This window comes from Vespa velutina, chromosome 2, assembly GCF_912470025.1.
Source record: "Vespa velutina chromosome 2, iVesVel2.1, whole genome shotgun sequence".
NCBI lineage: Eukaryota > Metazoa > Arthropoda > Insecta > Hymenoptera > Vespidae > Vespa > Vespa velutina.
In genome coordinates, this window is record NC_062189.1 from 108,139 (window position 1) to 132,500 (window position 24,362).

General features: G+C 41.0%; 4 protein-coding genes across 18 annotated transcripts in view; 2 read left to right on the forward strand and 2 right to left on the reverse strand.

The window, feature by feature from the left end:
• Positions 1–1,220: 1,220 nt before the first annotated feature.
• On the reverse strand, positions 1,221–17,999 carry LOC124947060. Of its 8 annotated transcripts, none has more exons than XR_007100303.1 (7): positions 17,513–17,718; positions 17,188–17,313; positions 16,140–16,951; positions 15,887–16,058; positions 15,620–15,780; positions 12,936–15,177; positions 1,221–2,094 (listed from the first exon to the last, which is right to left on the reverse strand). XR_007100303.1 is itself a non-coding variant. In XM_047488672.1 (7 exons), the coding sequence occupies exons 2-6, from the start codon at positions 17,555–17,557 to the stop codon at positions 15,664–15,666; spliced, it is 1,272 nt and encodes a 423-aa protein (XP_047344628.1). In that variant the 5' UTR covers positions 17,558–17,611; positions 17,725–17,997; the 3' UTR covers positions 13,157–15,177; positions 15,620–15,663. The 8 variants fall into 8 exon arrangements, 6 of the variants coding, with proteins under 6 accessions (XP_047344629.1, XP_047344628.1, XP_047344632.1 ...); XR_007100302.1 differs by having other exon boundaries at positions 3,059–15,177; XM_047488672.1 differs by lacking the exon at positions 1,221–2,094 and adding an exon at positions 17,725–17,997 and having other exon boundaries at positions 13,157–15,177; positions 17,513–17,611.
• LOC124947071 (growth arrest-specific protein 1-like) lies at positions 3,800–12,942 on the forward strand. Of its 4 annotated transcripts, none has more exons than XM_047488721.1 (5): positions 3,800–4,411; positions 10,536–10,794; positions 10,884–11,095; positions 11,252–11,568; positions 11,843–12,942. In XM_047488721.1, the coding sequence occupies exons 2-5, from the start codon at positions 10,537–10,539 to the stop codon at positions 11,845–11,847; spliced, it is 792 nt and encodes a 263-aa protein (XP_047344677.1). In that variant the 5' UTR covers positions 3,800–4,411; position 10,536; the 3' UTR covers positions 11,848–12,942. The 4 variants fall into 4 exon arrangements, with proteins under 4 accessions (XP_047344677.1, XP_047344679.1, XP_047344681.1 ...); XM_047488723.1 differs by lacking the exon at positions 3,800–4,411 and adding an exon at positions 7,736–7,886; XM_047488725.1 differs by lacking the exon at positions 3,800–4,411 and adding an exon at positions 9,850–10,056.
• A 117-nt stretch (positions 18,000–18,116) lies between the features above and the next one.
• The window catches only part of LOC124947056 (serine/threonine-protein kinase SIK3-like), a 10,258-nt gene continuing 4,012 nt past the window's right edge, over positions 18,117–24,362 (forward strand). Inside the window, exons 1-14 of one of the 5 annotated variants that reach the window (XM_047488666.1) lie at positions 18,202–18,322; positions 19,131–19,227; positions 19,381–19,677; positions 19,853–20,023; positions 20,116–20,239; positions 20,349–20,469; positions 20,546–20,786; positions 20,994–21,315; positions 21,405–21,592; positions 21,749–21,914; positions 22,771–22,908; positions 23,153–23,371; positions 23,443–23,639; positions 24,033–24,362. The exon at positions 24,033–24,362 is cut by the window's right edge and continues 1,758 nt beyond it. In XM_047488666.1, coding sequence (XP_047344622.1) covers positions 19,456–19,677; positions 19,853–20,023; positions 20,116–20,239; positions 20,349–20,469; positions 20,546–20,786; positions 20,994–21,315; positions 21,405–21,592; positions 21,749–21,914; positions 22,771–22,908; positions 23,153–23,371; positions 23,443–23,639; positions 24,033–24,362 — 2,439 coding nt within the window. In that variant the 5' untranslated portion in view covers positions 18,202–18,322; positions 19,131–19,227; positions 19,381–19,455. Of the gene's footprint in view, positions 18,323–19,130; positions 19,228–19,380; positions 19,678–19,852; positions 20,024–20,115; positions 20,240–20,348; positions 20,470–20,545; positions 20,787–20,993; positions 21,316–21,404; positions 21,593–21,748; positions 21,915–22,770; positions 22,909–23,152; positions 23,372–23,442; positions 23,640–23,716 lie in introns of all 5 variants that reach the window. The other 4 variants (XM_047488664.1, XM_047488668.1, XM_047488667.1 and 1 more) reach the window with 4 other exon arrangements.
• Positions 21,318–24,362, reverse strand: part of LOC124947064 (elongation of very long chain fatty acids protein AAEL008004) — a 30,234-nt gene continuing 27,189 nt past the window's right edge. Inside the window, exon 5 of the mRNA XM_047488707.1 lies at positions 21,318–21,590. Coding sequence (XP_047344663.1) covers positions 21,562–21,590 — 29 coding nt within the window. The 3' untranslated portion in view covers positions 21,318–21,561. The remainder of the gene's footprint in view (positions 21,591–24,362) is intronic.

Below are 24,362 nucleotides of genomic sequence, written 5' to 3' on the forward strand. Positions count from 1 at the left end.
GTCTGTTTGAGTTAAACCTCCTGTTTGAAATCGCTTTCTGCGATTTATTAACTAACGATCCTACGTAGATTCAACGGTGACAATTTTGAAGAACGATAGGAAATTTGACATGTTTACGAAGAAAAGAGATAGGACAAGGTTCTTAGCTTCCAAGAAAATTCGTTACTTCTCGGATTTCGTACTCTTTCGCAAAATAAAAAAAAATCCGCCTAGAAAGCGTAATAAATTCCTTAAGTCGTTAAAACGTAACATCATCGATCAAGAAAAATCTTTTTGATTGACATAAAATACTTCTCCCTTTTAAATAGTTTGAGGAAACGAAAGAGCGTTCCGAGAAGGAAGCAAAGAAAGACGTAGAAATTTCATGTATCCACGAAACTAATCTTTCTCGTCTTCTCGATCCTCCATAGAGTCGAGATATAGAGTCGAGATTTGGTGGAAGCAATTAAGGAATAAGGAATATTTATCACCGCCTCTTATACCCTACTTAACTCTTTTCCGCTCGTTTGTCTTTCTCTCTTAACGTGCCCGTTATTATAATTTTTCGAAAGAAAATCTCGACGGTTCGACGAAAAGATACGCGTCGGATATCTAATTATTAAATAAAGGCGTATTCGTAGGGTCGATCGCTTTTCCGTTTCTATCCTTTTAAAATTTTCATACTAGAAAGAACGTTTGGTCCATTCCAGTTGGCGGCTCGATGACATATATCTAAAAGAAAACATAAGAGCGTGTGTACGTTCGAGGGTGATCGAGCGGCGCGATGCCAAGGCAATAACGAGCGGCGACTTTGCTAGCAGTATCTCTTGACGTCTTAATGAAGCAATCACGAGGGCCCTCGAGAGATCCTCTCGAGAGGGTCAGTCGAGAGAGAGAGAGAGAGAGAGAGAGAGAGAGCGAGAGAGAGAGGTCCAACGGGAGGAGAAGAGGGACCGGCGACTAACGACCGAGCGGAACGTTAAGAAGAGAGGAAGGGAGGAAAACGGGAATCGAGATCTCTTTCGACGATGTACCACGTTCTCTCGCTCTCTCCTTCCATGCTCTCCTTTTCTTTCTTTTTTCTCCCCTCTTTTCTTTGGAGAACGCCGCGAGAAGGCGTCGATGGGGCGTGCCTCGAAGATTTTAGGTTCAACGATTCTTTGGCAGGAGGATTTCTTTCGATGGAAGACGTGGAAGAAAAGAAGAAGAAGAAGAAATCTCGTGGCGAGGAACAAAGAGTATAGAAAATCGTCGATCCTTCTTTATTATTACCGAGAGAGGCCAATTTCGTTTCTTCATGGAAACGATCAAATGAATCTTGAAAAATTCGTCGTGTCTCGGTAGATGGGCTAAATTAACAAAGTAAATATGAAAGATATAACCATATAGGAAGATTATCACATATTCTTCGGATTCACGCTTTGGTCGGGAACAACGCCGCTGATTATCTCGTAACGTATGCTTTTTCTTTCGGAGAAGAAGACCACGTCGCAGGACGCACGATTTCGTAAAAGCGAACACCCTGCTGAGAGATTCGCTTGACAGAAGCGAGGCTACGCGTTAAGAACTCCCGTCGTGTTACGGCATTTGTCAGGAGGTGTTCCCTGTCTCGTACCTCTCCGTTTCCTCTCTTCTCCTTCGGTCCTTCTCTCATATTTTTACTTTTTTCTTTTCTTTTTTCTTTTTCTTTTTCTTTTTCTTTTTCTCTTTCTTTTTCTTTTTCTCTTTTTATTTATCATCGCTCGTTTAAAATCGAATCAAAGGAAACATTTTCTTCAAAGGAGGATTCATTTCAAATAGATCCGACGGTAGGTAAAGTACCGATGTACTTTCCTAACGAATCTACCCGTTTCCACGTGTAAAAAAAGAAAAAAGGGAAGGATAATTCGTCTACACGACGATATATCATCGTAGATAATGTATGTTTGAAACTTTTCGAGTCCCAAAAGCCCGCTGAGAAGATTCTTTCGTTTCCTTTGATCTTGATAAAACGAAGATCCTAAATTAATATGTCTTCCTTTTATTCCTCCTTTGCGCCCTTACGTCATGATCCTTTTCTTATCTTTCATTCTTATCTTCCATCGTCCCTTTACACGTCCCATTGACATCGTTGAACTGAAAAAGAAAGATCTTTCTATTAAGAAAACGGATAAGATTTCAAATAAATCGATTAATTTGGGAAGAATCATGAAAATTCGATCGACGGGTTACAAAATGTTTGTATTATGTCTCGACGAAAAGGAAAAAAAATGTTGCTTTTATAACAGCTTTATATGATCATTACATCGTAATAAAAGAGCAACACGATCGATCGGCCTCTTTACGAGAGGATTACAATAAGAAGTATTAACTAATCCATATCGTAGGAATGGAAGGGCCAGAGAAACGAAACGAAGAAGGCGCCAAAAGATTCTTCGCAAAGTGATTCGCGTGCAACACGAACGTATACATGCATATGCTATATGTTCCGATGGGAAAGTACCAGAATTCCGATCGCTCGCGCGATGTCAGCGCCTATTTAACTTTGTTAGGGTCGCACGCATAACAAGCGGCTTATACGAGAATACCAATGAGAATAGCTCTTACAGCGAAGCTAAACGATCTTCGGAGAATAACGATCGCATGCACGTTATATGCACGAGGATAATCGGAGATCTCCTCGAGTTTCTAATATCGTTGATCGTCGTGATTTGAACAATTGCGACGAGGCACGTAAACGGATGCTTTTAAGGATATCCGGACAAAACTACGAGATTTCCTCTTTTATCAAGAATCACGATGATCTTTTGCGATAATAGGAGAGATTAATACTACTATATATCTATTTGTTGTGTATCTAAGATAAATCACGTCGACCATCATCGATACTCGTAGAGCACTTTTACATTAATATACGTACAAATCTAATGGACAAAAAATATTTCGAGACTTTCCTTCGAGAATATGCGCGGGTCTTTGTATAAAAAGACTCGTTGGATATTATAAGGGAACATTTAAATATGCTTAAGGAGAATTGTTTGATTTTAGGATTTAAATAAGCGCGTGCCGGGTGCCGCGTGGCACAGTTTGCTTAGATTACCTGGGCCAAAGACCTATCACTTTCGGTGCTCCTTACTTCCAAGTCCAAGTTCTTACCTAAAGTTTACTTTGCTTTCCTTCACTTGGGACCATTGTCCTGGCCCTACGCGCCTTACTAAAAAGAGATAGCGAAGTAGTAGAACCGTGGTTCTCAATACCGTAATCATCGTCTTTAGAAAAGCTCTCGAACGTTCTCTTCGAGCATTGCGAACGTTATTATCAAGAAGAATTTTTCAATGAAAATATCCTTTTTAAGATCGACGAGTATCGAGAAACAAATCTATTTGTATTTACAATCTCTTTCGTTGATTGATAAAATCGAAAAGTTTCAGGGGCTTCTTTTCAAAGGTTCATCTTTTAATTCCTTTCTAAATTAATTTCCCCATTTCATTCGATAACGTCGAAAATGACAGATTCGAGAGAACGGAAAAGGGATAAAACTCGGGAAAAGAACTCGGTTGAGAGTCACAGGACCCCTCGGAGGCCCCGTTGAGCTCGTCGTCGGAGAGGGAGACGAGTAGGAGCAAAGTAGGGGTGGAGTCGTGTCGATGGAGAAGGAGAAGAGAGAGAGAGAGAGAGCGAGAGAGAGAGAGAGAGAGAGAGAGAGAGAGAGAGCGAGCAAACGGTCGAGGGGCCAGGAATCGGTGATGTCGGTGAGGGTAAAGTAAGTAGTGTTGGAAGCAGGCTGGTGTCTCAATCAGCCAAGAAACGCAGGTTGGGGTGCCCTGGACCCCTGTGGGTGGAGGACAGAGTGGGGCGGAGGGCGGAGTACGAGGCCTTCGGCTTCGGAGCCGTCACAACTCAATCTAGTAACTCAGAGGCTGCGGCCGTGCGCGAACGTCTCGTTACCTCTTTCTTTCTCCCTCTATCTCCCTCTTTACTTCCGTTTATCCGTCATTGTTTTCTTTGATCTCTTCTCTTCTCTCCTTTCTCTGCACACAGACGCGCGCGTGCACACGCGCGCATTTACACATAGAGCTATATTATATACATTTTCGCTCTCTCTCTCTCTCTCTCTCTCTCTCTCTCTCTCTCTCTTCGTTCTTTCGTTTATCTTTCGCATGTTTTCGCATTCAAACTTCTTCTTCGCGTCGATCTTTCCGTTACGCGTTTAAATTGAACTACAAGAGGAAAACGAAGACGAGGAAGATAAATAAGAGAAAGAGGAAGAGAAGAAAGAACAATCGAAGGATGGAGAGAAAAAGAGAAACGAAGGGACAAGACATTTTATAGAATTATAACAAACGGACGCGAAAAACGAGAGAGAACGGAATTTTAGGGAATCAGTGTGAAAGTGTATCGAGAGGAGCACGATGTGATAATCGTGTAGTTTTCGTCGAAAGAATATACAAAGGTATGTGAATTTTGATAACTTTGTCTTCGATAGGAATTCGAGATAGCATTTCAATTGCCTTTCAATCGTTTCCTCCTTTTCGCGTTGAAAAAAAACAAAAAAAAAAAAAAAAAACAAAAAAAAAAAAAAACAAAAAACAAAAAGAAAAATACTACGTTGCGTACGCGCTTTCTCCTGTTTCTCACGCTCGTTTCAAATTTCGGCGCGCGTTTATCGTTTACGAGAGCGAGCGAGCGAGAGATATTCGATAATCGATATTCTATGAGAATAACGGAAGGAAGAATAGGGGATTATCGATTTTGTTGCGATAGTAAACTTAAAACTATCGTCGAGACTTTTCTTTTTCTTTTATTCTGTACCAGCCCCAATCAAATCCCAAGTACGTATAGATCGCAGTGAATGAGCGACGGGCGAATGGATACCGTTCGGTCTGCCTTCGATTGAGCGATCATCAAGGCGAATATGCGATAACGGGTACTTCGACTGTTCGTAGAAAAAATAAATATAATTTTGTATTGCGACATAGTACTCGCCGATAATTAGGTACCCGCGGATAATAAATTGCAAATAAAGGCATAGGAGTTATGATAAAGAGAATTTCGTAAACCGGATCTTGGTAGGCGTACGTTCCGAGTACTTTCAAATCATATTTATCGCATCATCGTTCACCTCGTTTAATGCAAACGAGTTTTTCCACCGAAATAAAAATAATATAAGTAAAAAACAGCTTTCAACATAATTAAGATCTCGAGATATAGATCTCGGCACTCGAGCAGTTAAAATGTCGGTAGAATTTTTATGCGCGAGTCTTAGAACGAGAAACGAACGATAACGAAAGGAAAGGAAAGGACGATGACTTTTCTCTCCCTTCTTGCGCTCTGAGCATCGACAATGTTGAAAATCACCTGCCTCCGAGAGTAGTACGTTCATCCTGCGTAGTAGTGTGTTACATCCTACGTTGAAACGCACGGAGACGGAGAGACACGCGACCGCGTATAGAACGTAAACGATAAAAGGCTATCCTCCCTCCTTTCTTTCAGGCGGTTCGAAGAAGGTAATAGGAAGATGAAATTGGTAGTGTCGTCCGCTCATTAGCGCCCAAGACACTTCGTGTCATAGATTTATGTGTCCCTGTGCTAACGAACTCGCGTGGCATTGACTCGATCGTGACTCGGGCCTCTTTCTTAACGATCAACCAACAACGACACATTCGTCGTATTCCCGCGAATCATCGAAAAATCAACCTTTGGATCCTAGGATGATTATATTAACGATCTAGAATGTGAGAATTTTTCTTGCAATTAAAATATTTCTTGCCTTTTTCTTTTTTTACGAGTAATGATCTTTCGAAAGAGAGGGAAAGAAAGAGCGGCACGCGTTAATGACGACTCGCTCAATCGTGAGAGAGAGGTTCTCGCCCGAGGATCGAGCCAAGTCTAGAGGCAATGGAAGCGAAAACCGATGCTCAGTCGGAAATGACGACGTTTCTTTCTCTACCATCGCGTAGGATGATATTAAAGCGATTAATAGTCCTTCGTAGGTTCTTCGACCGAGAGAGAGAGAGAGAGAGAGAGAGAGAGAGAGAGAGAGAAAATTAAATCAATTGAGAAAGCAGAGACAGGGAAAAAGAAAAATAGATATTCTTCGAATATCCCCTGTTCGTCGGAGAGAAAAAACGAATAGAAAACCGTGAGGATCACGGGCGAGAAACGAGTTTCTAAGGGTCCGGGTAGTAGAAGAGTAATTTATGAAGACATAGAAGCTCGACGTAGCAGCTTTTTCCTTGGATGAATCTAGGAAGGCTCGCCTGGACTCTACCAGGCAAGCCTCTCCACCTTCAACTTTTCTATTCGTTAAAACTTCTAACTTCAGAAGGGGAAAAGTTATCGCGATAGAACAGGATGTAGGTTCGTAGTTGAGAAGTTTAAGGGAATAGGACAGAGGAGCTCGACGTAGACGTACGACCTACCGTATAACGACTCTGAGAAGGGTTCGGCCCTATTGTACTCTCAGGAGCATCGAGATTATTAGAAAAGGAAAGGGGGAACGTAGTGAGACGTTGAAGAATCTATTTGACGTTTTTCTCCTCTCTCACGTTCTCATTTATATCGATGCTTTTTGCCTTTTCAAATATCCACGAAGAGAAAGAGTAAGATACGTAGCGAGCAATATCTTATGTTACTCGAGCGTGTCCAGCTCGTGCTTGGCACCTGGTATAAAGGGGCAGCAAATACGCTCTACGTACAAGACTCGCGGCCAATCATTTTCCAACATAAGGACTTTTTATCCAGGAGGACTTTATCTCCCTCGATCTCTCTTTGGAACATAAAAAGTAAAGATAAAAGCATCGCTTCGTGAACCGTTAGAAGGGGCGGATTAGAGGACCTGGCGACTTTCTGTCACGACTCCTCGAAACCCGGAAGCAACGCTCGATCACGATGTTCTCTTCGGACTATGAATTTCGAGTTGGCGATCACTGAGTTAATGAGTGTTACGAGCCATATCTATATATGAAGGAAGGAAGTATTCCAAGTTGGTAATCACTGAGAAGGGCTATTGGGGCTGGCCATCTGTCCCTCGTTGCCACGTCCGTTAAAATGTGTCTTGGTGGTCCATTTTGGGCCTGTACGCTCGAAGGCCCGCGTCACGTTCGGTCGGCCCGCTGCACCTAAATTACTGTCCGATAGTGCATAGTTTGAAACTGGCATACGCGTTACGACATGACCCAGATCCTTTTCTAGATCGACGTTCGTTCGAAAAGAATTTCCAAGATGTACGTATTTGCAGGATCATCCTTCGAACTTTATTTCGAGGATTCTTCTTTTTTCAGAAAGGATTTAAGGGATATTATCCTCTGGAAGATAGCCCTAGGTAAAAGCAAGCTCTACGTTGGGATCTACGTTTCGATCGAGGAAATCGTTATTAAGATGTATCGTCGTCGCGATCGATCGAATGTGATACGGGGTGATTGTACGGAGACGTAAACAAACAAGAGAACGGGCTTCTCATTCGCAAAGCGAGTCCTTTCGAGTCGTTGCGTAACGCGTTGCTCTCTTACGATCGTGTTTACACTCAAGCTTGTGTATTTTAGCGCGAGACCTCGAAGTGATCGTTCCGTAAATATTAACTCGTCGCATAAACGAAACCTGATGAAATTATTTACTCGGCTTCTACGAGTAGCGTCGATGCATCCGATCGAAACGCAAACAGAGAGAGAGAGAGAGAGAGAGAGAGAGAGATCCTGTTTTTATTTCCTCCCGCCCCTCTTTCTCTCTCTCTCTCTCTCTCTCTCCTTGTCTTCCTTCTTTTTTTCCATTCTAGCCTTCTAGCCTTCTTCGCCTGGCCCTCGAAAGATTTCGAGAACGTGCTCGCTCTTTTTCTAATTCTGGCCGCCAGCCAGAGTCGAAATCCGTTATGTATGTCACGTGTTCCGAGCTTCTCGCGTGCTCCTTGGAAGCTTCAAGGAAGAGTCCAAGTAAGGTATATTTTTAGTTGCCGCATGAATTTTTTCCATTTAGTCGAGTAAGAACGATAAGCGTTGAAATACATGCGTATATAGAAAAATAAAGATAAAAATGATCGATCGATAAGCGAGGATTTTCGGCGTTTCATTATTTTTCGTTTCTACGAAACGATATCGGGATCTGTAACCGGAGGTTGGCAAGAAGGTTCTCAGACCGTTAGACGCTTCGCTCGTTCTCCAAGTTGGTATCGCGATGCCTGGAGCACGAAGAGAGAATGAGACGAAAAGAAAAAAAGAAAGAAAAAGTGAAGGAGGAAGAGAGAAATCAGTTTCTTCGAACGGATTCGGACAAAGAGCTCGCTGTCCATTTTCTTGAATACGTTCGGAACGTTACAAGATTAATTATAGTTATTACTTTGCTCGTGGCTACACGTGTTTCTAATTTTTCCCCTTTAAAAAGTCGCATTTCGAGCGCTTCCTTGTATCGTAGCTCACCAAGCGACTGGGTTGCGACGAATCTGAAAGCGAGTTTTAATTATTGCGAAAAACTGATTCCGTTTCCAAATTCGAGATTGATCGAACAGATGCTACGACAGCTGACCACTGATCGATCGATCGATCGATCGATCGAAAAGAAATCTTTACGCGCTCCTTACGAGAATGATTAAATAAAATACGTCTAAAGCATTGGACGTATATCGTAATAGATATCATGTAATGGCAATGAATTGGACGAGCGCGCATTACCGAACCGGCTGCCGGCTAGCGCGTGCTTTGCGAGCTCTACCACCGTATACCCCCTATGTATTATTTATATTGTATATTATCTCTATATTAGTTTTGTACGTTGCAGCGCAATGCACCGATGGCTTTGACCGCTCGCTCAGTTACTCGGTACTAACGATATGGATATCAATAATCGTGTGTTCGAGTTGGAACGAAGAGATGCAAGCTAATTGGAAAAAGCAAAGAAAAAGAGAAACCCGAAAATTGTATATCCCCTCTTTCGTTCCTTTAGCTTTAGAAAGTAAAACGAATATCATAAAAGTTGCGACATAGTATTCTCGTTAGACTTGTAGTCGTAAATAGTTTGCAAATTTAAAAACTCATGTAGCTCGTAGTTTTCTTTGACGCGAGAGAAGATCTCGCCGCGTAAATTTGCATTCCGCGACATTCTTAAAATAAACCAGGCTTTCTTCGCCCGCCTATGTCACTCGAACGAAGATCTCGTTAGGACTTTTTGTCACGTCTTCTTTCTCGTGCGTTCCCGACGCGACGAAGCGCAAATTGCGTTTCGCTTATAAAAAGGTTCTTCTTCTTCCGACACCTTCCGACGATTAAAGCCTTCTTCCGCGTCGCATCATGATAGTCCGACGTCCGATAGTCGTCATTTTTTGGTATGTGTTTCTCGCTCTAGTTGCCGTTTACCTCGTCGTCGAATAAACGCTCGATGATATATGCATACATACATACATACATACATACATACATACATACATATATTATATATATATATATATATATATATATATATATATATATATATATATTTTTTTTTTTTTTTTTTTCTTTTCTAAACGCGTAAACACGCTGAGCTTGTTCGAAACGATAGAAACATTTCGCTCGTATTTTCCGAAAGGCTTTCAAACACTTTGAGAGACATCAAGATATAATCGAGCCTGTAGCTCGAGTTGCAAAAGGATCGTTCGTTCGCTCGTCCAAAAAGAAGTCAGCGTCCAATAAAGTAAGTTCGATATCGTAAAGTAAAGTCGATAAGCCATAAGCGGTGTTTATCGAGAATTATGTAAGTCGCTACGATCGCGACTATGAGCGTAAAAGAGGGAGGGAGAGAGAGAGAGAGAGAGAGAGATAAACGTACATATATTTAGCTTTCACTCGATAATGCGAACCGCTCGTAAGTTCCCACCCACTCGTATCTAGGTACTGGAGGAATTGTATTTTCTCAGGCTCGTCGGATACAACAACCATCGACACCTACGTAAAAGCGTATTCGTTTTCCTTATTGTTGCAAGGCCAGCGAGATACGACGTTCTAGATAGTAGATTATCTAACGGAATGAAGAAGAAAAGAAGAGAGAGGGGGAGAGAGGAAAAACAATCGAAAGAAATTCTATATGATTCGTAATAGTCGAGGCGAGGAAACTCAACGGTCACCGTTCAAGGTACGAGCGGTTGAACTCGAACGATAATTGGCTCCCCGCACGTCGAGGGACGCGCGTTCTCTCGGTCGCAACGGAAGAACCTACTTAAGCGTCTTTTGTATTCCTTACTTGAAACAACGAGCTGAAAATATACTCGGGAATATCAAAGTCCAAAGAGACACTTGATCGGATTAGTTAGAGACAGTAAGTGAAACGTAATGTAAACATATATAAAAATTGGGTCGTCGAACGCGACCATCGAATGGATTCATAGTCGGCGAGATCTAGGAGCGAGGATGAAATCCTCGGAAATCTTAGGAATGATATCCCGTAATGTTTGAGGACGAGCGCCGCGAGTCGTTAAACTTTATTATTTCTTACTTTATTTTTTACTTAAGAAAAAAAGGCCAATTCGATCGAGCGTCGATCTTTGGATCGACGCTCAAAGCGAGTATAAAAATAATCATGATGATTGGATTATCTCGTTTCTTCTTCCTCAGGATGTCTCGTGGGGTGCATCGGTTGGACGTCGTCCTGGTCTCGATGCTGTTAACGACGATGCTAGCCGGCACAAGATCCAGTTCCGTGCGTTGCGAGGACGCGAGACTTAGGTGCGCTTATAGAACCGGATGTGGAATGGCTCTTCAACACTACGTTACCGGTTGCGCCTCCGTTTTGCAAGGTGACAATTGCTCCGACGCTTGTCAGCACGCGCTCATCGCTTTGACCAGTACCGACGAGGGAAAGGAGCTCATGACGGTGAGAACGTGGAGAAATATCTCCATGCGTCTAATGTCTAAAGATACCTATAATATAACTTCGATAATGTCGATGGAAAATATTTTCAGTGTCAATGCACGCGAGACGACGAGCTCTGTCAACAATCGAAGCAGAGGGTCGAGATTTGTAGATCGTCGGTGACGACGGCCATGAACAGGACGAGGGTATCCTGCAGGATAGCCACGTGGATATGTAACGCGGATGCCCTATGTCAAACGGCTCTGTCGTATTACAACAAATTCTGCAAGAGCATGTTCCACGGGAAGAAGTGCACTCACCGGTACGTATCTTCGATTCGATCCAATCGAGAGAATAAGGGAAAAGGCGATAGTAGATATCGGTGGGGCCCATTTCAAAGTAATATTCGAATGGGCTCTCGCAGAAATTGTCGATGACAAATATAATATATAAAATAGATTCGCTCATTCGTCTCTAGATGTAGAAATTCGATCAACATACTGACGCGACAAGAAAAGGCGGCGAAGCTCAGTACCTGTCTTTGCGACGGTTCCGAGGAATACGATTGCAAGGGGATCCATCGTAATATGAATACGCTCTGCTTCGGTAGGATTCATCACGATTATCGCCAAGTAAAAAAAGTCGTCGACGGGACTAGAACGAACGAGATCGTTCGAACGGAGACGAACGTTCTTGGGAACGAGGTGCCGAACGAGGCCACGACCGTTCGTCCTTTCGTCGACAGGACGACGTTGGCGATGTCCATCACTTTGCTCATTCTTTTTGCGAGCCAAGGTAATCCACCAACTTATCTTCTAAATAACTTTTAATCGCGCGCATAGGTAGTTGGATATTACGCGCAATTGGTTCATTTTGGCTGGTTTCAAGAGAATTCACATGAAAGATGTACGAATGTGGAACTACTGCGATCGCGTACCATCGAGCGCCAAGAGAACTATGAGACGCCGAGATGTTAACGGAGAGAGAGATGTTAAGGGGTGGGGGAGGGGGGAAGAAAGAAAGAAAAAAAAAAAGAACAAGAGACGGTCTAGCGTATTGTATTTTTCAGACTGATGCCGAGTACTACCACCGAGTGGCAAGACGAGATGTCCAAATAAAGTACAGTACAGTATTCCGCGAGTGAACGACCAAAGAGCATTTTTCTAGGAATGTTTACGAGAATAAGCGCCGGACGCGGTCCATGAAGAGGACGACCGCCAGAGATAAAGCTGCCGCTTTTGTCCCCGAGTATCCTAATCGAAGACTGCGCTTTGCGTTAAAGACGCAAAGATTTCCGATAGAAGTCAACCGCGTGTTCCAAAAAATTCTGCAAAGAAAATTGACCGAGGAGCAAGGAGACCGTTTTGCGTTGTACATTGATTATGTATTATATAGTAACAGATAGGGATATTTGTTTTTAATATTGTTGCGTTATAAGTATTATTATTATTCTTAATTTATGACAAAGTACGACCGAACATTGATCGCAATCGCGAAGATTATTCTTCCCCTTTGAAGGGTGCGAAAGACTTTTCCATTTGATTTTTTTTTCTTTTCATTATTCCAACTCTCCAAACTTTCTCATCGACGATGTATCCCACCGTTTTTTCACTATGTTTTAAAGACCTGTCAATTGATAACATAAGACGACGAGCGTACATTCGTCCGAATCATACGATGTATTGTACGTTTATTGTGCGAAATTAAGCGCGAGTTACCAAGCTACGTATGCCTTTCGAAGTAATCGTATCTATTCGTAACGGCGGAAATACTCATCTTCTTCGTTTCTTCCTTTCTTTCATAATGCGAACGATAAAGAGGTTAATGAGAACTTTCGGATTATTTAGGATGATTGCGTAAAAAGAGTCGCATTAACATTGGATATTGGTCGATATTGGTTATTAATGAAAATAAGAAAAAAAGGAACTTTTTCGATGCTACATTGTCTAAGACTCTCTCGAAAAATGAAAACTAACGAAATATCGGGTAGCGTTATCAAAAAGACTTGTAACGGGCGACGAGAATGTAACGAAGGTACAACGACTGTAAATTATTTTTATCTATTGTAGTTACTTTTAATTATTTTACGACTATCGCATCATTTTTTTTCTACCAATGGACAATCGAGAGTATTTAATTTAAATAATAAATATATTTCTTACCACCGTGTGTCGATGAGTTGCTCGTAAGGAAGAAGGCCAGCCAGGCAGAGGCAGGCAGACAGTTCAGTTAGCGAAGGGACAAAATAAAAGATCACAAGGGGCCACTCGATATCGGACAGGTGCACGACCAAGACGATTATTATCTAACGATCGCGTAGCTCATTTTGTAAACTGAGATGATCACGAAGAATCGTAACAATGCTTGTCTAACAATTCTTTGGATATAAATTTTCAAAACAATTCTCTCTCCTCTCCTTTAAGATTCCGAGGAGAGAGAGAGAGAGAGAGAGAGAGAGAGGGGGGGGCAATATTATCAAAAAACTTGATAGGTCGACGTAGAAAGAAAGTAGGATACGAATAGAGAGCACTCACCTTGGATGAGTAGGTAGACGTATAAGAAAATAAGAGACGCGAGAGTGTGAAGAGCAGTGCTTAATACCGAGGAAGGAGGAAAAGGTAGCGGAGAGTGAGTGAGTGAGTGAGTGAGTGAGTGAGTGAGTGAGTGAGTGAGTGAGTGTGTGTGTGAGAGAGAGAGTCGGAGGCGAAGGGCTATGGGGCATTCTATTGAGCATCAGCTGTTATTGTGGACCAACTATACGGATCCAGCGTGGTGCTCTCGACCACTTGGCCACACACGTCGGTTTCTTTTAACAGACTTGGATATCGTATAGCCGGTGTAAGCTCTACCTGAACACATCATCACGGTACTTCGGTGTATTTCCCAAACGCGAAACGATCCTCTCGGTAGCGCAGCAGCGGCTACTCTCCGCGATTAAAGAAGTTTTCGAATTGCTCGAACAAACGGACTATAAAGTATAATATCGTTGCTAAAGCTCGGCTCGTTAACGAGCGCTCTCGCGATTATAATTAAGAATAAGACCGATATTTACGAGGGGGATATTTTGCACGAACCTCGCCCGCCGGCGCTATAATTATCGAGAGTAAACGATATTTACGAGACGTGGAAGTAATTAGCGTGGAAGTAATATGGTCCAAGAATTTCTAAGATTTCAACATACCTTTCTTTTGCCCTAGAGCTACCTTCCAATCGACATTTCCATTATCTCCTCTCTTTCTCTACCGCAAATTCGCTGTTATTATCTGCGATGACAATGTCTCTTTTCTAGCAACACGGTACTTGGAAATTCGCGAGAACGAATCCGGGAGAGTGAGAGAGAAAGAGTATCGTGACTTGGCCGCCCTCTTTCACGGGGTCGCGTCGCGAGTGAGACAAACGAGTAGATTCGAAAGTCTCCAAGTTCTCGAGAGCTTACGAGAGAAAACCGTATCGTCGTATCGTAGAATTCATGGCGTTCGTTCGTTTTTCGTTGGCCTCCTCCAACGCGACGATGGACCTTCGTAAACAGGAAAGGTATTGCTGCTCTTGGTGCGTTTGGTAGAGGTAGACTCTCTCCCGTGCACGCCACACATACACACACACACACACACACACGCATGCACGCACGCACGCACACCGAAGAGGATCGAGGTAGCGTGCGCGTGTATGAGGGAGAGGGCGGAAAAGGAAGGAAAGAAGATAGGTGGTAGGCAGAAGAAAAGGGAGCAAGAAAGAGAAGGATGCTGGTGTTGGCCACACACGTAGCCAAGAACGGCAGGAGGACCCCCGTGTGTACGACGGAGAAGAAGGTATTCGAGGTAAGGAGAGAAAGAGAGAGAGAGAGGGAGAGAGAGAGGGGGAGAGAGAGCCCGCAGGCTCCGTGCGCGCGGACCACCCACCTTGACTCGGGCTAGAGCTCTCTCAGCTCGACCTTCTCGAGACTATCGTCCGTTTTACCGAAAGAGCAAGATGCTCGAGTTTAGCTAGTGAAAGAGCAAAAGAGAGAGAGAGAGAGAGCGAGAGAGGAGAGAGAGAAGAGAGAGAGAGAGAGAGAGAGAGAGAGAGATTCCCTAAGAATCCTCTACTAATTATGCCGTTGCAGTCGGATCTCCTCGCGAAACGCACCACCGACCTCAGGAACGTCGGCTGTTGGTTTATGACTAGGAAAATGAAAAGACATCAGAGAGGGAGGGGTAAGAGGTAGCTTCAATCCTTCCAGCTTTCAACTTTAACTTTTGTTTCGACGAAGGATCCACCTAACAGCTGCGCGACTTTCTTTCCGTGGTTTTAGTCAGTCGTAAAGATGCCATCGAAATTGTTCTTTTCAGGTTGACCGAAGTAAAATGGGGAGTCCTCTTGAGAGTACCACGTTTCGTCGACGTCTCGATCGATAATCCATTCAGTCTAGAGAAGAATATTTTCTCGAGTGTAAATTTTCAGGTTATTTGAGAAACTGAGAAAGTTAATACGCTATTAGTTTTTAATACTTATTAGTCGGATAATTCGTCGAAATTGAAAATATAAGTGAAAATGTATGATAGAATGACAATACGGGGAAATACATAGAAACTACGTGTATGGTTACAAAACTCCATCGATCGGAAGATCCAATAAAGAACGAAAAAAAAAAAAAGAAGGATAAATCTTGAATGTTTGGAAAAATGTTTGTCGTCTTTTGTTAATACATTACTTCGATCCAAATATAAACTTCGTATAATCACCAACACATAGTCGTATAGTTCTTTTTTTTTTTTTTTTTTTTTTTTTAATTCATGTACATCACTCGGCGGTAATATATAATTAATCGAAAACACAGATCGTTTTACAAATGCACTTCGTTACGTACCTTTTACGAATGATAACGTTGATAATATCTTATTTTTTGATATATTAAGGTGGTGTTATAACGTCGTGCATCGCGTACCGCCACGTCCACGTCCTGGCTACTTCTTCGAATCTTTCACGGTCGTTCATATACATTTCCCCTAATTCTGGTTCCATACATACCTATATCAGGCACAAGGCATTTCAATAAAGACAATTGTTATTAATAGAAAAAGAAGGGGAGAAGAAGGGGAGAAGGAGAAAACGAAAGAACAAGTGTGAGATTTACCTGACAGTATGGATCAGTGAGTAAACTTTGCACGCTAATGAGGACCTTCGATATGGTAAGAGCCAAAGACCAATTGTGATGTATAGAGTCTATACCAACGTCTCCGTGCCTTGAAACATTCGGGTGTAAGATTTTGGTAAGAAATCTTACGACAGGTGGGCACATTGGATAACTAAAATAATAATTATTAAGGTACATTTTGCATCATTGGAAAAAGAAGAAATTTGATATCATAATCTCTTTTTCTATGCACCTGTATGGTACTTGTAAGTATAAATAAAACAATCCACCCTCGTAAGGACTACCCACGGGTCCGGTAATCGTAGCCTGCCAATGACAGCACATTTGATCCAAAGGCGTAGCTTCTATACCCTCCGGAGGATCCATTCTTAAACTTTTCAGTTCGCTTAGTAGTCTATTTCGCCTCCAATAATATTCCTCCATTCTCGGAGCTCTCGTTCGTAATGACGTTTGAGCTAAACACGTTCTACAGGGGGCAGAAGAAGCAAGCTGATCGTACACTTTGTACCAATTTTTAACCGATCCAATGGGTCTATATAACGGCCAACGCATCTTCACGTGTAGCTGCCACTGTTGGGCCGTTACGTGGGTCGACAATAGGCCGCACCATCTGCGACAAACATTTGCGGCCGACCAAAGGCTTACGTCGTCTAGATGAGAGAAAACGGCCAAAAGAACCTCAGGTGGTAGGCTCTCTACAAGACCGGGCACGTTGATAGGCTCGTGCTCTATATGCTTATGATTCGTCAACATATCCAATCTATATGACAAATTATAAGGCCTAGAAGGTTCTCCAACTTCATGTTCGTACTGCAAACAGTTATCCTGACGGCGCTGATATTCTTGCAACCTTTCCAAATTCCTTTCATAATTGATTCTAAATGATTCAACGTTCGCGCATGTATTGACAGGTGGATTCTGATTATTGAATACATTGAAATTCACATTTTGCGGAGAATTTTGTTGTTGCTGGCTCGTTCTTCGTTCGTGATTGTAATAAAGGTCTGTCGGTTCGTCATTTCCAGAATCTTCGTCGTCAGTTTTCTATAATAGATTTCCAATCAAGATCCAATTCTTTTCTTCGTTCCACCCCCTCCCCCTCCCCCCCCCCCCCCCCCCCGCCCCGCCCCACTCGCCAACGATCGCAAATTTCTTTAAATAAGAGTCAGGTCGAATGATTCATGAAACATATATATATATATATATATATATATATATATATGTATAAATATAAGTATATGTATGTATATATATATACATACGTTTATTTATTTATTTACCTCGCTAAATATCGGAACTTGAAATAATCCAATATCATTGGGAAACAAAAATGCGTGACAGGTCGCGCAAACAGGCTCTTCGAAGCATGGGCCATAGTACCCATTGCAGATATAACAAGCTGTTGTCTAAAAGCCAAATCGTTTATCAGGGATGGTTATAACATTGGAAAGGTTTATTTGCAAACTAATATTTATATCCTCTACGTGACTTAATTTTGCGGTCTCTTCTAATCAAAAGATAATGCAATTGCGTCTAAAAAGTAATAAATGTTATAAAAGATTTTCCGTTAAAAAGCACGATGAGTCGAAGGTGTATTTAATTTACCGAGAATTGAAATTCTGGACAAGGGACGAGCTTCTCACCGGCCATCTTGATCGTAGTCGCACGTTTAATAATAATCCTCTAGGAACGCCAGTCGAGATCCTGAGTTCCGAGATAGATCCCCCACCCCTCTCGTTAATTTTCTCTAACTTTATAAACAAGCTGCACCTATTTCTTATCGGTTACAAACTCTATAATCCTCCTTTATGACTTACGGTCTGTTTCCTATGAATCAATATGGCTGCCATCCTGCAGCCGTCTTCGAAAGCTGTCAGCGACCTCGTGTAAAACAAATTTCATGTTACAAGAGACGTTTCCATAAAACAGTATCTGTTGTATGCGCGGTTTAACGGCCGATACATAACGATATCAATGATAAAAATAATTCGTTGACGATTGCGAATTTCTTCGTCAACTTTGTCCCTAATTAAAATTATATGCCAATGAGATATAAAATAAGTGAAAATATGATCGTTGTAAAGGTGACTTGTTACAAAAGTCAATTGTAAGAGCGGCTTATTTCTTTGGTTTATTTCAAGTTCTTATACGATCTCGTCAGATGGCAATGCAATCGTCGACCGCAGGTGCCCCCATCAGGAATATAGCCGTACTAATCAGTAAGTGATTGGCAACGAGTTAAGCGAGACAAGTGATTAAAAAATGGCATCCGCGACGACGTCGCACAATGAGGTTTCGCAACAATTTTCTGTCAACAAACTTATTCGCGTTGGTTATTACGAATTGGAGAAAACAATCGGCAAGGGTAATTTTGCCGTTGTCAAAATGGCAACCCACGTTGTAACAAAATCCAAGGTAAAAACGTCAATTAAGAACTCCTTAGGTGCACGGAAACTATCGTTTTGTGTCGTTATATGCTTGAATAACACACTGTACGCATGAATTATCGTCGAGTTTACGATAATATTAACGGTGCCGTGCTCGAGAATACGCTATTGCCTTGCTCGAAACGATTCACTTTGGTCATACCAAAAAGTTCTTTTTCGAGTGTTACCACTAACCATCCCTACCACATCGGCAGAGATATGTTTTTCCTGTAAATTTTTCAAACTCATAACAAGTAATAACGTGCATATGTATATATATATATATATATATATATATATATACACATATACACACATACATACATATATATCGTTTTAACACTTTTTCACGAAGAAAGAGAAAAAGAAAACAAAAATATATCAATCACACTATATCTATCCGTAATTACGATATAAATTGACGATAGGAGATAATGAATATCTTGATGTACCAAGATTGACAAAAGTTGTAAAAAATTCTATCCGGATATCTTGATAATAGTCTTTTCAACTCAACAATTATATTTATTCGATGTATTTCATAGCATCCATGTGATATAAGCTACTTTGTACCAAGTATTTTATAACGTCCATCTAATACGCATATTCTAGTATAATAGCCATCGGATGAAATTGTTTATTTATCTCTTATTAATTATTTTAAGCCATCTACCCGACCATTCGCTAATTCTTTCATAATCACAACGTAGAAAAATGTTTTTGTCTTTTTTTATAGTATTTAATAACTGTATGCGTTCATTGATGCATTAGTTTTTATTCCTACGCATCACATTTAGCATAGGATCATAATCGTCTTAAGGATCATCAAGGTACAGTTAAAACACATGCCTCCAGATAGAGATGCGTACGATCCAATGCGTCTGCTCGACTTAAGTAATATCTTTTTATTTAATTGTCCGCTTTCCTCAATATATATACCTCGTTAATATATATATATATATATATATATATATATATATATATATATATATAGAGAGAGAGAGAGAGAGAATCAGAATATTTCTAACTTTCGACGGTCTGTTATAGGTGGCTATAAAAATAATAGATAAAACGAAATTGAACGAGGAGAACTTGGCAAAAATATTCCGGGAGGTACATATAATGAAAAGGTTGAGGCATCCGCATATTATCAGATTATACCAAGTGATGGAAACGGAAAAGATGATATATTTAGTAACGGAATATGCTCCGGGAGGTGAAATATTTGATCATCTCGTAAGGAATGGAAGAATGCCGGAGCCAGAAGCCAGGAGAATATTTCGTCAAATTGTTCTTGCTGTCCGTTATCTACACCAACAAAGAGTGGTACATCGAGATCTTAAGGTTGGTATATGTCTTCCTTCATATGTATATATATATGTATATATATATATATATATATATATGTATAGACACACACACACACACACACACACACACACACACACACACACACACACAAGTTGAAAGTTAGCTTGGGCAGTGCTCCGTCGGTAATCTGTAATTTTACCTATTTCAGGCTGAGAATTTGTTACTTGATGCAGACAATAATATTAAACTCGCCGATTTTGGATTCAGCAATGAATATACTCCGGGTGTACCGTTGAACACTTGGTGTGGATCGCCCCCTTACGCGGCCCCAGAAATTTTCGAGGGAAAACATTACGACGGGCCGCGTGCCGACGTATGGGTACGGTTTTACCCGTAAAACCGTTTGGGAAAGAAATGATCAATATTATTAATACATTTTCCTAATATAATAAGATATATGCTTTCGTTTAGAGCCTCGGCGTTGTCCTGTATGTGTTAGTGTGCGGTGCATTACCATTCGACGGTCCTACGATGCAATTATTACGCTCCGTCGTTATCTCAGGAAAATTCAGAATTCCCTTTTTCATGTCAGCAGGTATTTATCTTTGTAGCCTTGTAAATCGCGTTAAATCGCGTTAAATCGATCATTAGAAAGATTATATGATTAACGCAACGCGAGCTATTAAATTTTATCTTTATTGCAGATTGCGAAAAATTAATTAGGCATATGCTGGTGGTAGAACCGGAAAGACGTTTGAGCATTTCCCAAATTTTAGCTCACTCTTGGATGGGTGGCGATGGTTTAACGGAACCGGAACCCGGAGGGTATACAGGGATCTCGATATATTTGAGAATGTTACAAATTTAAAGAAATCTCATATCTCTTGAATCTCTATTTCAGGTGCACTCCTGAAACGGCCGTTCCACTCCAATTGAATCAATTAGTTATAGAAAATATGCTTAGATTACCTGGGCTTAGTGCTGACACATTGTTAAAAGCAATTCAAGGAAATGCGTTCGATCATGTCTCAGCGATATATAATTTATTAGTCGATCGATTGGAACCGACGATGTCTGCCTTACCTACCATACAAAATATTCCAGGGGATTATATGCCCGATGGCGCACATCAATTGGAAAAGGTAGAGGTTTTATCTACCCTTTATCGATCGCATCAAAATTCTCGATCTTTGGGACGGTTATCTTATTTTTTTTTTTTTTTTTTTTTTTTTTTTTTTTTTTTCTCTCTCTTTCTTCTTTTTCTCTTTCTTCTTTTCCTTCACCAATCGTCAAAGATAACGAATCAATCAAACATAACCTTTTCGCTCGGTACTTTTTGCATATAATAGTTCGGTGAAGCAGAGGCAGAAAGCGAAGAGAGAAGCGGTCTTCAATTATCACCCGATACGCCATATCACGCGACCCGAAGGCACACAGTAGGACCCGGTGACACGACGCATCAACCACCAACGTCATATCCGTACGCTTATAATCATACTCCGGGATATCATACGTTGCGGCCCCTTCCAATATTACAATTCAATAACGACCCCCAAGTTTTGCCGCATACAAATTTACCATTGAATCTACCGCTGGTTCAACACCAACCACCTCAGAATTTTCAAATCAAGGATCAACATTTATTAAAGCCACCACCCGTAATGGGCGCCAGTAAGTGAATTTCTATTATCTATCAATTATTGATAAAAGTAATATTTTATAACGTGTGATTATTTTATTTTTACATTACTCCTATATAGCAGGAAGCTTTGGACGAAGAGCCTCCGACGGAGGGGCCAATCTCCATGTTTTTTATCAACAGCACGGTAGTGGTACCAGCGGCGGCAGCGGCAGCGGCAGCGCCGGCGGCGGGGGCGGTGGCGGCGGTGGCAGCGCCGGTGAGAACGGTGGATGGAGTCAACCTGGTAGCCGTGAACACTTGCAGCCTGTAAGAGAAATTGTTATATTTGAAATGATGTTGCGGCCATATTAGAATTAAATGGAGAAATACATTTCTTCTTGCTATATCTTTTGCTACAGCTTATGTCTCGCTTATGTCCTTCCTAGGGATTATTCAATTTTTATCTTAAATGTCTTTTCATAGTTACAACCTGGGAGCCCGTCATTGGTACAATGTGCGCAAACGTCGACGGTTACCGTCGGTGGTACTGGAAATGGAGATGGTAATGGGACCGGTGGTAATGCAAGCGGAACTGGTACAAGCGATAGAAGACGACGAAGTGGGTTAACTGCCGTCATGCAAAGACCAGGTAGAAATAATTCATATTATTTGTATTTGTGTATTGCGCCGTGTAGAGCGCATTATATAGTAGCACGGTGTATAAAAAATGCACGAACGCGCACGCACATACATGATATATATCTTTATGGATACTTTTTAATGAATTATCCTTATTAGATACGCATATGTTTATATTGAAAAATGTACGACGACCTATCGAACAATTATTATTTATGAACAGAGACTTCCCTCCTGACACGTACATGATTTATGCAACGATTGTAATACAATACAATTATAAGAACAATTGTTCCACAGTAAAAGCTGTTTATATATCTCGAGTAAGCTATTCAAGCTTCTATGTACGTCACACGTGCATAATGCGTGAAAATTGTTCGTTGACAGTCCAAGCTTTTAACATACGAGAAATTACTAGAAAGTTCTTTATACTTGGAGCTTCCTTCCAGTTGCTGGTTTTTTCTTTTTCTTTTTCTCTATCCCCGCTCCTACCTACGTTTTATATATATATATATATATATATATATATATATGTATGTATATGTATATGTATATGTATATGTATATGTATATGTATATGTATATGTGTATGTATATGTATATGTATATGTATATGTATATGTATATGTATATGTATATGTATATGTATATGTATATGTATATGTATATGTATATGTATATGTCAATTAATTTTAAGGGGCCTTTTCTTTTCTTTCTTTTTTTTTTCTTCTTTTTTTTTTTTTAATTCTCTTAATTTAGTATTTATGACAATTTGATTTCATTTGATTTCTTTTTAATTTTGCATGGTTTGTTTTTATTGTGTCAACTGCACGGCCACATCTCGTTGGTTGGTAATATGCATGTAGTTATAAATCCGGAACTGGTTATGGAGGTGGAAGCTAGGATGAACAGAGCTTACCTGCCGTCACGATTATTACCGAGTCATCTTAGAGGGCCGACGCTTCCACACCACAGGAAAACTTCGTTGTATCACGCTAGTGCTGGTAATTTTTGCACTTTTGTTTTATTTTTGGATTTTTATGTTTTCTTTCTGTAGTTGCAGTCAACATGGACATGTTGTATAATAACTAAGGCTCTATGTTTTAATGCGCACTTGTTTATAAGGAAAAAGTCACTAGCCTTTTGTTGTTCTTTCACATTGACATATATACATGTGGTATTATTATCTTTTTATGTGTAACTCTGTAAGATCGTTTAGATAAATTTTTGCCCATAATATTTTAATAGGAAGTAGAGATTCGTATAAAGAGCCAAGCAGTCACGTCGCAACGGAGAGATACTCGCCGGTCCGTCGTGCCTCGGAAGGATCAGGTCCTCCGGGTCCTGGTATACAAGCGCTTCAACAAGAGTACCAACAGTTGCAGAGGTTAGCGTCACCTTCGCACAGTCCGGCCAGTATACCAGGGTCTCCGGTTCACGAAAGAGGCGTAGCAGCCATTACGCAAGGTATGCTCTTTATATTTAACGTTGCAACCTATCATCAATATTTGTATGAAATATAATGATATATTTCATAGGTTTGAGCGGTTTGACGACTGCACCCGTACAAGGTAGTATAGTGCACGGTACTCCTGCGCAATCACCGGCCACGCCATTAGATTTAAGTCCCTTAAGACATCATAGATCACCGGCTACAACGCCTGTCAGTTATTCGCCTAGCAATAGTCCTGCTTTGGATATGATTCAAGAAGAGCATCCTGTAGAAATACCACGAGTAAGTAGCTTGGAAATAATCAAACAAATCCATAGCATGATACTATCGATATATAAGAAGATAACTGTTTGGTTTAGATCGATTGATCAAATGTCTCTCTGGGGATTAGAATGCTTAAGTAAAAGGGATACGTAAATTCTACGTACATGCATGCATACTCACGTGCGCGTATGCGTGGATGCGCGCCCGCGTAAAAGTTTGTAGCGGGAGAAGAAAGAAACGAAAAAGAAAAAAAGAACAAAAAAAGAGAGAAACAAAAAAAAAAAAAAAAAAAAAAAAAGAAAAAAAAGAAAACAAAAAAAAAAACAAAAAAAAAAAAAAAGAAAAAGAAAAACAAAAAAAAAAACAAGTTGTGTGCGCCCTGCGAAGCAGTGTTCGAAACCTCTGTTATAGGTACCGCCACAAATTTCAGTGACAGACGTTCTTGGAGGGCAAGTGACATTGATCAATTGTTCACCGTCTCCGTCTCCATCGCCAGATTCGCTCGAAGACGCATTGCCGCATTATAGCACTCTGCCGAGTTTTATCATTTCAGAACCGTGCGATCCCTCGAGACCTAGTATAACGCGTGGTATCGGTAGGCCACACAATACAGCAATACCCGCCGAAGTAGAGGTCACTCTTTCGGACGAATCGAGTAGATTAAATTCCGAAGCCATATTGGGCCGTGTTAAAGAGATCATAGACGCTAGAGCTCCGCCCAAAGGTTTTATCTTTTCGAGA

What these genes read in the sequence shown, in the direction of transcription:
- LOC124947071 (XM_047488721.1), top strand. Translation starts at nt 10,537, where the DNA reads ATGTCTCGTGGGGTGCATCGGTTGGACGTCGTCCTGGTCTCGATGCTG. An exon ending in AGGGAAAGGAGCTCATGACG is followed by an intron (nt 10,795 to 10,883) that starts GTGAGAACGTGG and finishes AAATATTTTCAG; the next exon opens with TGTCAATGCACGCGAGACGA. An exon ending in GGGAAGAAGTGCACTCACCG is followed by an intron (nt 11,096 to 11,251) that starts GTACGTATCTTC and finishes ATTCGTCTCTAG; the next exon opens with ATGTAGAAATTCGATCAACA.
- LOC124947060 (XM_047488673.1), bottom strand. Translation starts at nt 17,557, where the DNA reads ATGGCCGGTGAGAAGCTCGTCCCTTGTCCAGAATTTCAATTCTCG. An exon ending in GTCCAGAATTTCAATTCTCG is followed by an intron (nt 17,314 to 17,512) that starts GTAAATTAAATA and finishes TTTGGCTTTTAG; the next exon opens with ACAACAGCTTGTTATATCTG. An exon ending in TCACTGATCCATACTGTCAG is followed by an intron (nt 15,781 to 15,886) that starts GTAAATCTCACA and finishes TGCCTGATATAG; the next exon opens with GTATGTATGGAACCAGAATT.